The sequence below is a fragment of the Pseudogymnoascus destructans genome (genome assembly GCF_001641265.1).
Source record: "Pseudogymnoascus destructans isolate 20631-21 unplaced genomic scaffold scaffold_4, whole genome shotgun sequence".
In the NCBI taxonomy this organism is placed as follows: domain Eukaryota; kingdom Fungi; phylum Ascomycota; class Leotiomycetes; order Thelebolales; family Thelebolaceae; genus Pseudogymnoascus; species Pseudogymnoascus destructans.
Genome location: NW_020167523.1, coordinates 498,957 through 514,196, shown reverse-complemented (window position 1 = coordinate 514,196; position 15,240 = coordinate 498,957). Strand labels below are relative to the sequence as shown.

At 49.4% G+C, this 15,240-nt stretch overlaps 5 protein-coding genes across 5 annotated transcripts; 3 read left to right on the top strand and 2 right to left on the bottom strand.

Annotated features, from left to right (window-relative positions):
* Nucleotides 1-303: 303 nt before the first annotated feature.
* On the top strand, nucleotides 304-4,097 carry VC83_01902 (uncharacterized protein; the record flags this gene model as incomplete). The annotated part of the gene is made up of 2 exons (XM_024465574.1): nucleotides 304-1,993; nucleotides 2,833-4,097. 2 exons carry the CDS (start codon nucleotides 304-306, stop codon nucleotides 4,095-4,097), a joined length of 2,955 nt encoding a protein of 984 aa, XP_024326519.1.
* Nucleotides 4,098-4,255: 158 nt separating this feature from the next.
* Nucleotides 4,256-8,247, bottom strand: SMC2 (Structural maintenance of chromosomes protein 2). Its single transcript, XM_024465573.1, has 5 exons — nucleotides 8,171-8,247; nucleotides 8,075-8,115; nucleotides 7,900-8,020; nucleotides 4,756-7,841; nucleotides 4,256-4,696 (listed from the first exon to the last, which is right to left on the bottom strand). Exons 1-5 carry the CDS (start codon nucleotides 8,195-8,197, stop codon nucleotides 4,432-4,434), a joined length of 3,540 nt encoding a protein of 1,179 aa, XP_024326520.1. The 5' UTR covers nucleotides 8,198-8,247; the 3' UTR covers nucleotides 4,256-4,431.
* A 77-nt stretch (nucleotides 8,248-8,324) lies between these two features.
* VC83_01900 (uncharacterized protein) lies at nucleotides 8,325-9,533 on the top strand. Its single transcript, XM_024465572.1, has 4 exons — nucleotides 8,325-8,383; nucleotides 8,440-8,849; nucleotides 8,982-9,291; nucleotides 9,351-9,533. Exons 2-4 carry the CDS (start codon nucleotides 8,739-8,741, stop codon nucleotides 9,440-9,442), a joined length of 513 nt encoding a protein of 170 aa, XP_024326521.1. The 5' UTR covers nucleotides 8,325-8,383; nucleotides 8,440-8,738; the 3' UTR covers nucleotides 9,443-9,533.
* A 739-nt stretch (nucleotides 9,534-10,272) lies between these two features.
* On the top strand, nucleotides 10,273-11,962 carry VC83_01899 (uncharacterized protein). Its single transcript, XM_024465571.1, has 2 exons — nucleotides 10,273-11,563; nucleotides 11,619-11,962. The coding sequence occupies exons 1-2, from the start codon at nucleotides 10,462-10,464 to the stop codon at nucleotides 11,921-11,923; spliced, it is 1,407 nt and encodes a 468-aa protein (XP_024326596.1). The 5' UTR covers nucleotides 10,273-10,461; the 3' UTR covers nucleotides 11,924-11,962.
* Nucleotides 11,963-12,447: 485 nt separating this feature from the next.
* Nucleotides 12,448-14,600, bottom strand: OLE1 (stearoyl-CoA 9-desaturase). The gene is made up of 2 exons (XM_024465570.1): nucleotides 14,006-14,600; nucleotides 12,448-13,947 (listed from the first exon to the last, which is right to left on the bottom strand). The coding sequence occupies exons 1-2, from the start codon at nucleotides 14,289-14,291 to the stop codon at nucleotides 12,812-12,814; spliced, it is 1,422 nt and encodes a 473-aa protein (XP_024326597.1). The 5' UTR covers nucleotides 14,292-14,600; the 3' UTR covers nucleotides 12,448-12,811.
* Between the last annotated feature and the right edge of the window lie 640 nt (nucleotides 14,601-15,240).

Below are 15,240 nucleotides of genomic sequence, written 5' to 3'. Positions count from 1 at the left end.
TTGGGAAGCGCCCGCAAAAACAGAACAAATTCATTGACAAATCCCGCATCATCCCCGGAATCTCCATCAGAATGCAATTTAAAGTGGCCCCATATAGAATGCATGCACTCTAAATGACCACAGGTAGAATGATGCACTCTAACTTATCGCCTTGACCCTCCTACAAATACCTGTCCTTGCCACCACATAACCATTCACCTTATTACGCTTCTCACCTAAACAAAAGCGCATGCTGAGCCTCAATTGCACTTAATTGACTTCACTCCTATTTATGCGGAATTATTTCATAAAACACGGCTCGATATGGTGTCTATTCCGATTCGTCGTTTCACTAATCTTCGTCATGACCGTCCTGACATTTCTGATTCTATGCTACTGAACTCCAATAATCAAACCGAATTTACAGGAGTTGCTGATGTTGTTGTTGCCGGTGCTGGGATCATTGGGCTCTGCTACGCAATTCACCTTAAAAACATTTCCCCTCACTTGGAGATAGATGTTTTTGAAAAGAGCTCCTCACCTACGCAGAAGATCGGAGAGTCGACACTATCTTCTTTCTCGAGATTTGTTAGTGGAGATATTATTCCTCACGACTACTTTCTTCGTCTGTTTGGCTTGAAAGATGGATTACAGTTTTATTGTGTCGATGAGCGTGGTTTATCGGTTACATCAGAGGATATTGGAGGACTTGACCTGTCGTTTCAGCTTGATCGACGGATGTCTGAGTTGTTTTTGACCATGTGGGCTCAGAAGATAGGAATCAACGTATACCATGGTGTCGGTACTGATTTCAAAGTAATGCCGGAGGATGCTTTTGCCATATCTACTAATGGTGCTAAAGACGGCGCTGCTGCTCCCAACCAAGATAGTGGAACAGCAATGAATTATTTCATGGCTCCACGGGTCTCGCTAGACGACGCTTCGCATTCTCTTGGAACTTCTGTGAAAGCCAAATTAGTTTGCGATGCAACCGGATTTTCGAGGAGATTGACTTCCAAGTTTGGAAATCGAGAGACGTTTGGGGGGTGGAACTGTGATGCGTATTGGGCATATTTCCAAGAGACGGGCGTTAAAGCAGAGGATCGCCTTGCCCATTGGAACTACCCAGCAACCAAGCATATTTGCTTTCCAGAGGGCTGGGGATGGTTCATCAAGCTCATCTCTTGGGAGAAATCGCCACTGAGTAATCTTATGGATCTGATTTCCTATGTGATCGACAACGCTAAGCGTAATGTTGCTGCGTGCGACATCCCCTCGACGAAGGTTCTATCCGAAATGTTTGATTGTCCTTACGAGTTTATAACCTCTATTGGATGGGCAGTTAGGAACGATCACGAATTCCCCGATAATCTTGAAGAATACGGGGCTACTGAATCCGAGAGAAAATTCACCTATTTCAAGAGAAAGTACCCAACTTTGGAACGCCTTATGGATAACAGCTACGCTATTCTCCCTAACTACTACGGGAGGAAGACTTACTTTGTAAGAAAGTCCATGGCTTTCCAGAGCCCAGTAGTAGCCGGGGAGGGGTGGCTTGCGATTGGAAATTCTGCAGGTTTCACAAATCCTCTAATCTCACCTGGAATTAATGCTGGAATTGGTGGAGCATTTTATGCGGCTATGCTTACCCATGAAATACTTGCTGCGCCAGAGGGGAGCTCGTGGGCGATAATGAAGAAAAGTGCCAACGCATTCCAGGCTTATCATCACGATTTCATGATGCCTCGGCTCAATCAGATGAATAGGTGCTGGTACAACATGTTTCGAGACCACAGACTATTTGAGGCTTTGATTCCATCTTTCTGGGCGGTTGGAGTCCAAGAGATTGACTACCTTTACGGAGCTAGTTTTGTAGCTGAGGACATCAACTGGGTTGTCGGTGCTGGGACCGCCGACTTTCAAACATACTCCAAGGCGGTTTTAGATATCTTGGAGCCGTCTTTTGATGGTGTTGCTCCAACTGAAGACGCGGTGGAACAAGTTCAGGCTCTCAGTAAGCAATGGCGACAGCGTCTGCATGACAGGTATCCAGGGAATAAGTGGGGACGTTATCTTCGGAAATACGATGATTGTCTTCGTATCGTACCAGGAAAGCATGAGAGGGATATAGGCGGCAAGTATACATGTATACAATGTGTTGGATGCAAATATTGGATGCATAATTTCACCGATTTCTGCCTCGTCTGTGGGACTCCTAGGTATAATTAAATAGACAAGATTGCCTGCCGGTAGATTAGTTAAGAGTTATTTGAATTTCTATTTCAGGGGACACTCGCTGGTGTGTTCTTTTCTCCGTTGGCGACTTGGTGTTGTGTTTGACTAAATAAATATTGGAAATAAACCAGAAAATATTAATTCTGTCCAACCAACTTAACTGAACATAGCAAACTATGGTTGTCCTCCATATCGAATCTGTCGTAAACGTATAGCCATCAAAAGCCATCCCAAGACCATATGCACAGTATCAATCCTACCCTACTGCCGTACAATACCTTATAATCATCTAGCCCGCTTGTCTCCACAATTCAAGACTCTATCATGATATCATAGAATACGCAAGGCTATGACGTAGCCTTGCTTACAACCCCCACCATCCACCTCGAAGACTGAGTCACTGAGACTTCAATACTCATACTCGACGATTATAGAAACGGAGCATCCATTATCTAGTCAAATGACCAAAAAACGGCACCAAAGCTTGTACTCGAAACCCGCCAGCACAGCCCCTCACTCCTTCTCCACATCCACTGGCGCAACTGGTATTACCCCCCACAACCCTTCACGAACCCCTCATAGACCCCTCAAAGCACAGCTTGACCTAACTGCCGATAGCAAGTGATGCACCATCATCTGTCAATGATCTCCTGAAGACCCTGCGGCGATCTTATATCTCTCCCGAAAGCAGTCATGAACCGACCGTCCAAACACCCACGTTGCCACCCTCCCTTCGAAACCTCCTCGACCTCCCCTCCACCCCAACACCAAGGCCTCGTCGGCCGCAGCGCCTAGATGCAAATGGTCATAGGCTACCTGCTGGCCCTGCACCCCCGCAGAGCTGGCTCGATTCATCACGACACGCGCCCAAACCTGAGACGGAGAGCCATGGTGTCCAAGGCAGCCGCCGGCCGGCGCTGCACCACCTCCCTGGCATAACACGGAAGCCACGACCGGGATCGTTGGTAGGTTACAGTCTGCGGCGCATGGCGGAAGACTGGGACTTCCAGAACGAGTACAACCAATACCATCTAGCGTCCCTACCGACGCGACTGCGCACCTTGCTGCTCTCATATATCGCCCGCTACGGACCCGTGGACGGAGTGGGATACATCGGGCTGGAGCGGCTCTTGCAGCTCCCCGAAGATGACGATAGCGGACAAGAAGTTAATAATGAAGACTTCACCAGGCTGGATCTGGCATCCGCCGTTGCTAGCTCTGTCAGCCTTAAACATGTTATGCGCCTCATACACCCACCGACCAACGACTCCACTCCTGCCGTGGTGAGCTGGGACGCTCCATCACCACCCCAAAGCATCCGCGCCTCGCCACTCATAGGACTCACACACGTCTCGCTCGCCAATCCCGGCCCCGCAGCATCATGGGTTGCCCTATTGGCGTTTGCAGCCGCAACACCAACGCTCACACATGTGTCTCTTGCGTCGTGGCCAGCGCCAAACCTGACGCCGAATGCAACGGCGGTTAACGCAAAGATGAGCGCGAGGGGCTCGCCGGTGGTGAATCTCGCTGCGGAGGACAGGTATGCGCATTCTATTGATCTGGACTTCTCAGCTGCTGCGGCGATATTGCGGAGGCTGGCGAGGAGGTGGTATAGTCTTGAGTATCTGGATGTGGATGGCTGCGCGGAGTGGTGGAAGGCTTTGGGTTGGGGTACGGAAAAGGAGGGTATTGACTGGGCTGGTGACTGGGCGAGAGTGAGGTGCATAAGTATGAGGAATATGGAGGGAAGTCGGGGCGTTCGTACGAGTAGTCCCTTCGGTAAGTCGGCGGCGGCAAAGACGTTTGTTAGGGAGTTTGAAGCGTATGTGAGGAAGCATAGGGGCTGGATTGATATTATTAAAGATGAGGATAATGTGGTATGAGGTTGTTAATATGGGCATGGTTACGGCCGTGGGCAGTACTTGGAGTATGGCATGGAACTCCACGTTTCTTTCGTCAGAACAGTTGAGAATAATAGCATCAGCGGGGGTGTTTGAGATAGGGGGTGATGATAAAATAGAGTCTTCAGTTGTAAAGAATATGCATATAGTATAGTTCGAGCGGCATCACTCGTATTCTCCCAAAATAACTCCTGCTATCGATATACAAATACCCTCATTACTCGTTATAATATACCCCATCCCAAGCCTTCGAATGCACCTTCCCTTCCGTTCAACGCCCAAGAGCATGCCGGCTTTCCAGGCTCTAGCCTCTTATCTACTTGAAATCCGCCGCAGTCAATGCCTGCACCACACTCGTTCCCTCGCTGAAGCGCGTCCTGAAAATCCGATTCGCGTTTTGGAACATGCCGTCCTTGAGACTGACAACAATGAATTGAGAGCCCTTGAACCTAGTCTTGATCAAGCGCCCGATATTCTGCGTGTGCGACAGATCCAATGCAGCGTCGACTTCGTCCAAAATGTACATCGGCGCAGGTTTGAACTGAAGTAGAGCCATAATGAGTGAAAGTGCGATGAGAGACCTATTATTGAATCAGTGACTGTTTGGTGGATAGAGTAGAATATGCGAGGGAGAACATACCGCTGGCCACCAGATAACTCTGTTAGGCTCTGCTTCCATACTTTCCCGAGGGAGACCTTCACCTCTAGCCCCTCGTTAATAGTCTTCCCCTCGGGTGGGTCCAGTTTCGCAAAACTACCAGGTAATAATTCTGCAAAAATCGCACCAAAGTCTCCATTAACCTTCTCCCAAGTTTCCTGCAGAGCCTTCTTCTTGTACTCATCGAGGCTGATGATAGTCTCCTCAATCTTCTTCTTGTCCCGGATGACAGTCTTCATCATGTTCTTGAGGGCCACTTCTTTCTTCTCCACAGAATCAATCATATTCATAACCTTGGGGTTGATCTTCTTCTTCATTCCTTGGAAGCGCTCGGTCAGGTTCCGCAGACTGGCCTTGCATTCCGCAATATTCTGTCCTTGGAAATCGTATGGCGTGCCGCTGCGTCCAAAGTTCACCTTTTCATCTGAGATCCAGTCATACTCTTTTTCCATGTTTGAAATAATTTGGACCGCTGCTTGCTGCTCTTTGTTGAATTTCTCAATCTGGTGGCCGAGTTTCTGCATCTCGAGACCCTCTTCAGTAATCCGGCACGCCTTAGACCGAGACGCGTCTTCGAGAGAGCGCAGCTCATCATCGAAGCCAGACAATTTCGCTCGTTCGTCATTAAGCTGAGCCTCCGCAGCGTCGTGATCGCGTTGTGCTTGGCGGCCCTCCTTCATAAGTGCGTTAATTTCCTCGTCTTGGGTCTTCAACGCCAGCTCGGATTCTTGAAGTTGCTCCTGTGCGGCTGAGAGTTCTCCACCGATCTGTTCGGAGTCTAATCTCCACCCCTGGAGTTCTTTTTGCAAAACCTTGACTGCTGCCGAATCTTTAGTCAATGCTTTCCTTAACGTATCGAGGCTCTTCTGAAGTTCCACAAGCTTCCCGTCTTTATTGTTGTCAAAATCCTTCATATCCTTTTCAATGCGTTTGACGTCCTTCGTAGCCGCTTCTTGACGTGCCTTTGCTTCTGACAAGTCGGATTTGAGTTGAACAATATTTTCCTTCATGTTCTGTACCTCTTGGATGATGGAGGACGAAGAATTGCCGCCAATTTGTTCCTCGGTGAGCTTAATTTCGTGGCTCTTCAAATCCAGCTCTTGTCTAATCTTCTTCGCCTGGTCGAGCTTCTTCTGCTCACGTGCCATGATGGACTGGAGCTCTGCAAGCCTTTGCTCTGCCATCTTCAAATCCCTGGTCAACTCATTGAGCCTCTGCAGGGTCAGAAGAACGCCACTGGAGTTCGGGGCACTTCCTCCGGATAGTGTTCCGGATGGGTCGTACGAATCTCCCTGGACAGTAATACTCCTCATTCGTACGGATGGGTCAAAGGTAACACGTTTGGCTGTCTCGGCATCTGCACAGATCAAAGTATTTCCGAAGACATACTCCATTGCCGTTGACACCTCCTCATCATATCCGACCAATGACAGAGCGAGGTGGACCTTCTCCGGCGCAAGTTTCTTTGCTGCGCCAATTTTCTCTGCTGAGGCTTTGAACGCGGCAATCTTGTTGAGGGGAATGATCGTAACACGCTTCTTGAGCTTGCCCTTCTGTAACAACTGTGTTCCCGTAACTTCGGTGTCCACTACAACATTGTATAGGCGGCCACCAGCACAAATTTCAAGCGCAGTTCCTGCTTCAGACTTGTCCTTATCCAGAGTGAACAGTTGGGCAACCAATCCCTTTACCTTGGAGCGGTCGAAGTTGGGCGCAGGGTCTGAATAGTTGAAGTCGATATTTGCTACCTTCCGCCTCACTGTATCCGACTGCTGACGAAGAGTGCGAATTGTTTGCTGCAGCGAAGATTCCTCTTTGTACATCTCGTCTTCCTTTCCGGCTTCGAACCCAAGTTTGTTCAGGTTTGACTCTAACTTTTGGGCTTGACTCTTCAGTCCCTCGAGATCGTTGAGCAAACCCGCATTCTGTTCCTTGGCCTTTTTCGCCCGCGGTTCTTCTTCTTTGATCCGCTTCTCCAGGTGGGTTATCTTGAGCTTTGCTTGTTCTTGCTCTGTCGAAGCAGCACTGGCTCTATTCCTGGCGTCTTGGATTTGGCCTTGGTATCCACTCTCCTGGCCTTCTTTCGAGGCAACACCAGTCTGCAAAGTTTGCAAGAGCTCCTCCTTCGTTTCCACTTCTATAGATTGCTTCTCCAGTGCATCCTTTGCTTCCACAAATTGGAGTTGTAATTTGTCATAAATTTTCGTCTTCTCTTGCAGCTGTTTCTCCAACTCAGATACAGTCTTCTGCACCGACAGTTTCCGCTCTTTCTCTTCTCCCATGCTCGTTCGCTTCAGCTCGATCACGGTTGACAAGCGCACAATATCATGGGTGTGGTCTTTGACTTCCTTTTCAAGTGCTTGTGCCTTTCCACCCTTGCGGAGTTCCTTGTCGCGCTGACCCTTTACTCTTTTGATGTCTTCCTCAAGATTTGTGATTTCGGTCTTCATCCTCTCTGCCCCCTTTTCCAGCTCGGCCATACGTTGCTTCTTTGCTTCGAGGTCAGATGCGGACAACTTCAGTTTCTCCTGGTTCTTGATGTAGTCATGTGCTACAACAACTCTCGTCAGTCTCTCTAGGTCGTTTTGAGTTTGCTGGAAGTCCAAGAATGCCCGCTTCTCCGTCCGAAGTTTCTCCAGCTTCGGTTCGATTTCATCTTTGAGCAATTCCGTAATTTCCTGGACTTTCATCTCCTTCTTCGCCATAGTTTTGAAGGCCTTGTCCCTCCTATCCTCAAACATCCTTGTGCCGGCCGCTTCTTCGATCATAGCCAGAATCTCCACCGCCTTCATGTTAAGGACCTTCGTGATTCGTCCCTGCATAATGAGGAAGTTGGGGTTATTGATGTTGAGTTGGACCGATTGGAAAAGGTTCTGCACCGTCTGCTGCTGTGCTCGGTGGCCATTGATGAGGTATTTGCTGGTTCCTCCGAGGACAATCTGGCGAGTAACGCTGATCTGCGCATATTCTTCAAAGCCGATGGGCGACTTCTTCTTGTCTTTGTTGTCAAATACTATCGTCACACTTGCCTTGGTAACACCCGCTTGCCCGCGCTTATATATAAGATCCTAGAGTTCGTAAGCTTCCAGTTCCTGCAGCGTTGTTGTGTCCCACTGGGTTCTCTACCTGTAAGTTTTGGGCTCGGACTGTTGTCATGTTGGTGATACCCAGGACAAAACATATTGAATCGAGGATATTCGACTTTCCACTTCCGTTCAGACCAGTGATAGAGTTGAAGCTCTCGTCCCTATAGGTTATCAGTATACTTGTTGAGGAAATAGTGTCGGTTGCCATTGTTTACCATCCTGAAATGACTGTGCGTACAGCGTAGGACTTGAAGCCCTGTAATGAAGAGTAAGCATGCGGATTAAAAAATCGGCAACGAAAAATAACATACATCTATAATAACCTCGACGACCCTCATTCTGGCGACTTCGTAGATGTCGTGGGCTGCCTGGTGAGAATGGCTTATCGGGTCGTTGATGTGGGGAACGCGACTTGGACGTAAACAGACGCGACGAATTTCCACAAGGCTCAAATTAAGGCACCAACATATCCCCAGCATGCTCAATATCAACGGCATTTATGATCAAAACACAAATCTACACAGGTATTCTCAATCTTTTGACTTCTATACAATTTTCTGCTACTAAATAAACTCCATAGCCAACACGTTATCAGATTATTATAGTGACGATAGTCGAACTCAAATCCCCAGAGTATGGTAAGACCGAGAACAGGGGTACAAAGGTACGTACCAAGCCGAGGGTTGCTTCAATAGCCGCGGCCTTTATTTCCAGCGAAGGGGTTAGTTCGGACCTGTCAGTCACGCCCCCATTCCTACCTCTGTGGTCCATCTTACTACAAGATAGACATCATTTTTCTATATCCTGTGTATTCTGCGTATTCTGTGTATTCTTTTATCATTTAACGCTTCTTGTAATTCGAAATACCCCCGGCTACCAATGGCTAAATCCGATACCTCGCCTGCAGGCGCCAATGTCGCGGCAGATGAAGAGCACCGCCTCCTCGTGCAGGAATTCTTAAAGTCCGCCTCGTCAACAGAGTTGGGGAATGTAAGCTACTACTCCCCCAGTCCGCAGACAATGAAGAGAGAGGAGTCCTAGTTAGGTCCAAGAAATTCCCGGCTCTCAAGTGTGCCTGAGCCTCTCTATCGCATAGTATTCACATGACTGATTATCATCAAGGTCTGGGGAGAGTCAATCTGCATCACGGACTTGAAAGTCATCTCCGCCACGGCCAAGCCAACCGGAAGGGTGGTATTTGAATATACCTGCCAGGCCAGCCACGCCAACCGTCTGGGAAACCTACACGGCGGATGCGCCGCCACCCTCTTCGACATCGCCACCACGACAGCGCTGGTCCCCATCTCCAAGCCCGACTTCTGGAAATTCCTCGGCGTGAGCAGGACGCTGAATGTGACCTACCTGAGGCCCGTGCCGGTGGGCGAGACGGTGATTATTGAATGCGATGTTCTTGCCATTGGGAAACGATTGTGTAAGTAACTTCCCTGTCTTGAGATATATGGCGGTATGAGAAGCTCACTGTGGTTGTAGCTACGATAACAGGCACTATGAAGCGCAAGTCTGACGGCGCTCTTACTTGCATATGTGAGCATGGAAAGGTAAACATTGACGCGAAGATGTGATCTGCCTTATATGGTGTCGAAGGTTTCATAGGGACTACTGTATATAGACGCGCCGCACCTCATAGAATTTAGCGAGGATAAATGGGGTAGTTCTTGCTCGTAACTTTGTCTAGATGTATTTAGCTATATATTAGAAATATATGAGTGTGACTGTTGTTACGCTCCCCACGGTCTTCGTTCTGCCGCCCGGTTTCCTGGGGGTCTGACATGTATTCCACAAAATCTCCTCGGGTTGCGTACACGGATTTTGGTTCTATAGGCGTAGAATATTACAAGAGTAAAGGATTTATATACCCTGTATCACTCCTGTAAATATTCATCTGCCCACCGAATAATTTCCGCACCACCACCATCATCACCACGCCACCACCAATTCGGCCGCTCTAACGGCAATCTAGACGGTGACGAAGATACCGCTGATTCGCCAGCTTCAGCCCTCATTGTGGCCATGGCTTCGCTGCCTCTTCTCTCGGTGCCTGACCATGGCACCGTGTTCTACGAAATGGACGACGTCGTCCATGCCCTTGACGACTGGGCCGTAAAGGAGAAGTTCGTCTTCTGGGCCTAAGCGTCGAGACGCTGGCCGAGCTTCCTGGATTTGTGAGAAAGCTGCCCCTGGCGAGGTCACGGCAGCAAGGTCACGGCACGGAAGGCGGTGGGGTAGATAAATATTTACAGGGTAGATGTAGGGTATACGAATCTTTTACTCATATTACAAATGCGGTAGTTAGTTAACTTAATTACTATTTCATAAGTGTATGTCACGTGGCTGTGACCCCGAAATTTGTCTGTTCTCGGCCAATTTTTGTGTACGATCCAGATGAGCTCCCGCGGATTTCTCGGTGACTCAAATTTCTCTTCGTTCAATTCAATGATTTTCTATTATTTTCGTTTGTTCTTGTAACGTCATTCTGAACTACTTGGGAACTGTGGAAAACATACCACGCCAGGTCCGAGAACGGCCAATCGATCCAGCAATACCCTGCCACCTGCTTGCATAGCCTGAGCCTAGGGGCTCTATGTCGAACATGTCGTTCCTAAGTTTCCATACCGATACTCTCGATGTCCTTAATGTCGGCCGTTTCTTCAATCTTCAAGAGTATGATGGCAGCTACTATCGGCAATTACACTCTACCGTAGCAGATCTTCCAGTCGCAGCACTTTTTATCACACTACTCTTGATATGTGCACCTCTGATCATCGCGCTGGGTGTCTATGTATCCAACGCCGCAAAGGCAAAGGAAGACCAGCCCAGAGGTTGCCGGAAGTTGGGAATAAAGACCGCAAGCAACTTATGTAACGAATTTGACAAGAAATTCGCCCTGGGATGGCCACTCTCTACCAGCGAAGCTCCCACAAAGCGCTGGACTGTACAGAGCATGTGGATCTACCCCATCAAGAGCTGCAGAGGCGTAGAACTCGATCATGCAGACATCGTCACTACCGGCATGGAATACGATCGCCAATTCACTTTTGCCCAGCTGAAGAACCCTGCTCCGGCCGCCAAGACGGAGGAGAAGCAAACGGTACGGACGTGGGAGTTCATCACCCAGCGCAAGTTCCCGAGGCTCGCTACGGTCAAGGTGGAGGTATGGGTTCCTGATCAGATCAGTGCGGGTTATGACCCTGACAGTGATTATGTCGAGGGAGGCGGCGCTGTTGTCATACGCTTCCCCTACCAACAACCTGGATGGAGAGGAAAGCTTGAAAGGCTGTCGGCGAGACTCAGCGGATCAGTCCCAGAGAAGCAGTTCCGAGTCCCCTTTGACCCAACCCCTTCACAGGTGCAAAAATCTAGGTATAAATACGAAAACGTCATTATCTGGAAAGACACCGTCAACGCCCTCAACCTTGAAGTGGACGTCCCCGCAGAGTTACAAGAATATCTTGGTGTCACCAACAAACTGAGCTTGATCAGAGTCGACAACTCCACGCTGAGAGAAGTCTACAGATGCGCCCCCAAGGCCGAAGACCTGGGCTACCAGCCCGTAATGGGCTTTCAGGATGCGTACCCTCTGCACATCATGAACCTCGCCAGTGTGCGAGATCTTGAGGGGAAACTGCCCAAGGTCAAGGGCGTGCCTGGTTTATCGGCGAAGCGATTTCGTGCAAACATCATCGGTGAGAAATCATCCCAACCAATCCCATTCAGCTATAGGACTAATTGATATGCTAGTTACTGGACCAGAACCGTACGAAGAAGATACCTGGAAGAGAGTCCGGGTCGGATCCTACGAATTCGCCATCTCCTGCCGGACGGCGCGATGCAAGCTCCCAAACGTCGACCCAGTTTCAGGGGAAGTGCATGCCTCTGAGCCAGATCGCACGTTGCGTCGACTCAGGAATGTGGATGCAGGAGCTGGCAAATACGTCGGCTGCCTTGGTATGCAAGTTGTTCCGATAAGTAAGGAGAGTGTAATGGACGTTGGGGACGAGGTTGTCCCGCTGGAATACGGAGAGCATGTATACATAAACCAATAACGTTAGCTTGAATAATGATAGAAAAATGTTAGAATGAGAAACTCCAAAGTATCATAAACTTGTATTTTCACATGCCAATTGTTGACGTTGATATGGCGTCTGTGCGCATCAGATTTCATTCACACGTCGTCAATGTGGGGTACCACAAAAACCAGCAATATTCATTCCAACACAACACAAGACTTCTAAACATTGTTGAAGCTGTTACTCGAGTACATTCCTTTCTCAAAAGTCTCCACGGAGACTCCACGGAGACTTTTGAGAAAGGAATGTACTCGATTCAACAAGCTCTTCTGGTTTCTGTTGGGAGACCAGGGTGATGTGTGCCTCGGTAGGAACCGGATTTGCTTGTGAGAGATATTGAGCTCGCTCATTGATATGGATGAGCAACGACGTCAATATACTCCACGCATCGTATATCGCCAAGTGACGAATAACGCTTTGAGCCAAGTATAGGGGTATTATAGGGGTTTACGCTGATATTGTCACAGTGGTGAGATAGGTTGAAGTCACAGTGGTGGGAATCAATGAACACATGATAGGTTGGTCTTCAACTTCATATCATTTTTTAATAAGAACTATCTCTATTTTAAGGAGTCAACTATTCGCTGCTCCGAAGCCACCCCGCCACAACCCATTCAAAGGGGATATGGTGCCGCAAGTCATACATGTAAGTACAAGGATTCAATATTCGTGAATTAGCCTTTCCCGAAACGCCTCCCAGTTCTACGCATTCCAACGCTCAAAACAAATTGTGGGGCCACCATGAGTATCAATTTCTCAAGTTTGTGTCACCACGTAACTCCTCGCCTCCCTTCTCTGGCCGTCGTCGTCGTTACTGTAGCTCCGCTACATGATCCATCCACGCCGATATACTCGGTATGTAATCTAGGCGGCATCTGCTGATGCTACCGGCTCCGCAATGCGGGTGACCTGGCTACCAGCGCGGATGATCTTCTTCCCAGCGGAGTCGCTGACGAAGGAGATATCCTTGTTCTCACGCTGTGCCTGTTTCCAGATCTCAACCTCGGATCCTCCACGGAGGACACCGACACGCATCGTCGACAACAAGTTGTGTGCCGCATTGGAGTGGTTGTAGACGCCACCGTTGAAGATGGCCGTGGCATCCTTGCCAATACCGGAGTTGATCAATGCCTTGCCACCAGGGTGGTCCTTGATGAAATCACCAACGTCGTGAATGACACCGGCAACAGCAACGAGGGCGCGGCCGTCCTTGGCCTCCTTGACGTAGTCGTCCCAGCTAATGATGGGGAGCTGCTCGAGCGGAATGCCCCAGTTGAGAGTGGCGCGCTTCTGGTCGAGCTTCTTCTGGAGCTGCTGGACGCGGCCCTTCTCGATCTCGTTGGACTTGAACTGCTTGAGGTCGTAGGCGAGGCCGAGCTGCTTCCACACCCAGATGCTCCACTTGGTGGGATCATATTGGTGCCAGGTGATGGCGTTGCGGTAGTCGGACGGGAACTCGTGGTGGAAGTTGTGGTAGCCTTCACCGAGGGTGACGATGGCAGTGATGAAGTGATCACGGGGAGAGTTGCGGTCGTCGAAGGGCTGGTCACCGAGCCAGTGAGCGAGGGAGTTGACGCAGAAGGTTGCCTGCTGGACAACGAAGATTCTGAGAATTCCAGCGTAGACGAAACCGCCCATCCAGTCACCCCATCCGAGGCCGCAGACGAGCATAGGGAAGATCATGCCCATGGTGACGACAGTCTTGATGTAGTTGCGGTGTTGCCACACGACAATCGGGTCCTCGTTGAGATCGGTGATGTCGGTACGGCCGATACGCTTGGGGTTCTGCCTTATGACCATCCAGCCGAGATGCGAGTACAGGAGGCCCTTGCGGACGGAATATGGGTCCTTGTCGGTATCGGTGTATCTGTGATGAGCACGGTGGTCCCTCGCCCACCATCTGATGGAGCCCTCTACGGCACCGCCACCCATGGCAGCGAGGAAGACCTTGAGGGGAGTTGTTGCCGAGTACGAGCTATGGGCCCAGAGACGATGGTAACCTGTGTCATGTTAGTTGGGCTGCTCGACCAGAACGGATTTCAATGCTCGTCAACTTACCAGCAGTGATGCCGAGACCGGTCATGAAGTAGTAGGCAAACGCCCAGATGGCGGTCTTCCACTGAAGCGGAGTCCAGTATGCCATGACCATGCCGTACAGCGGGATGCCAATGATCATGACAACATTGAGCCAGTTGATGTGCTTGTACCAATTGGCAGCAGTCATGGGCTCCTCGGTGATATGAGGCTTCTTGGGGTCATATTTGGGGTTGCGGACAGGCTCCGTCGAGGAGGAAGCCATGTTGGAAGGCTGCTGATCAGCCGCCGTCTGAGATGGTTCTGCCATGGTCGTTTAGAGTATCGACACAGGTGGTGAGGTGAAGGAAAGAAGGGAAGATGGAAAGAGGGAAAGAAGGAAAGAGACGGGGAACTATATACCAGGGAGCTAAATAGTTTTGGTGGCCCAAGAAGTCAGCTCACCTGTGTACTCCTTTTTGGTAAGGCAGAGGAGCACGACACCACTGGATTCGGACAAGCAGGTCACGCAAATAGAAAAAAGAGGGGAAAGAAGAGGTGATGGAATTTAATTAAGAAGCCGAGAAGCCTAGGTAAACGATAATTGTTGAGGTTTTCGGTGAGAAACCATATGAAGGACGTGTGTGGGTTATACCACAAGAATACATGGGCTCACAGCATAATTAGTGTGTGAGAATAGGTACTGCTACTTCGACTACCACTAGAATGAAGTCATTTGCTCATTGAGATATAGTCTAGTTTTTGTATATACTTGCATTCCAAGTATTCCACAGCATTCTATATGCTCAGATGTACTTATATCGTTGTACCATTCCTGCGATCGTCCCACCTTCCCGCTGCAATGCCGTGTTGGGACTCTCTTCCCCAACAATTCTTTTCCGCCCCGTCCCCTGCTCCTCCGCCCCGTCCCCTGCTCCTCCGCCCCGTCCCCTGCTCCTCCGCCCTGTTCCTCCGCCCTGTTCCCTGCTCCTCCGCCCCGCCCCCTACTCCTCTGCCCCGCCCCCTACTCCTCCGCCCCGCCGAATGACTGAATCAACTGTCCGCTGATTGGCTAACAGTCACGACAGGCGCCAAAATATTCTCAACATCACCATCAAGGAATGTGAATGCTTCTCTTTTTGCACATACAGAGAACATATATCGTCGCAGCAGTACATATATCGTCGCAGCAGTACATATATATCGTTGTGATACCTTTTGTAAGAGCCTCAAGTTTCTTTTTGAATTTTTGTAACCCCAGGATATGCTATACAATTATA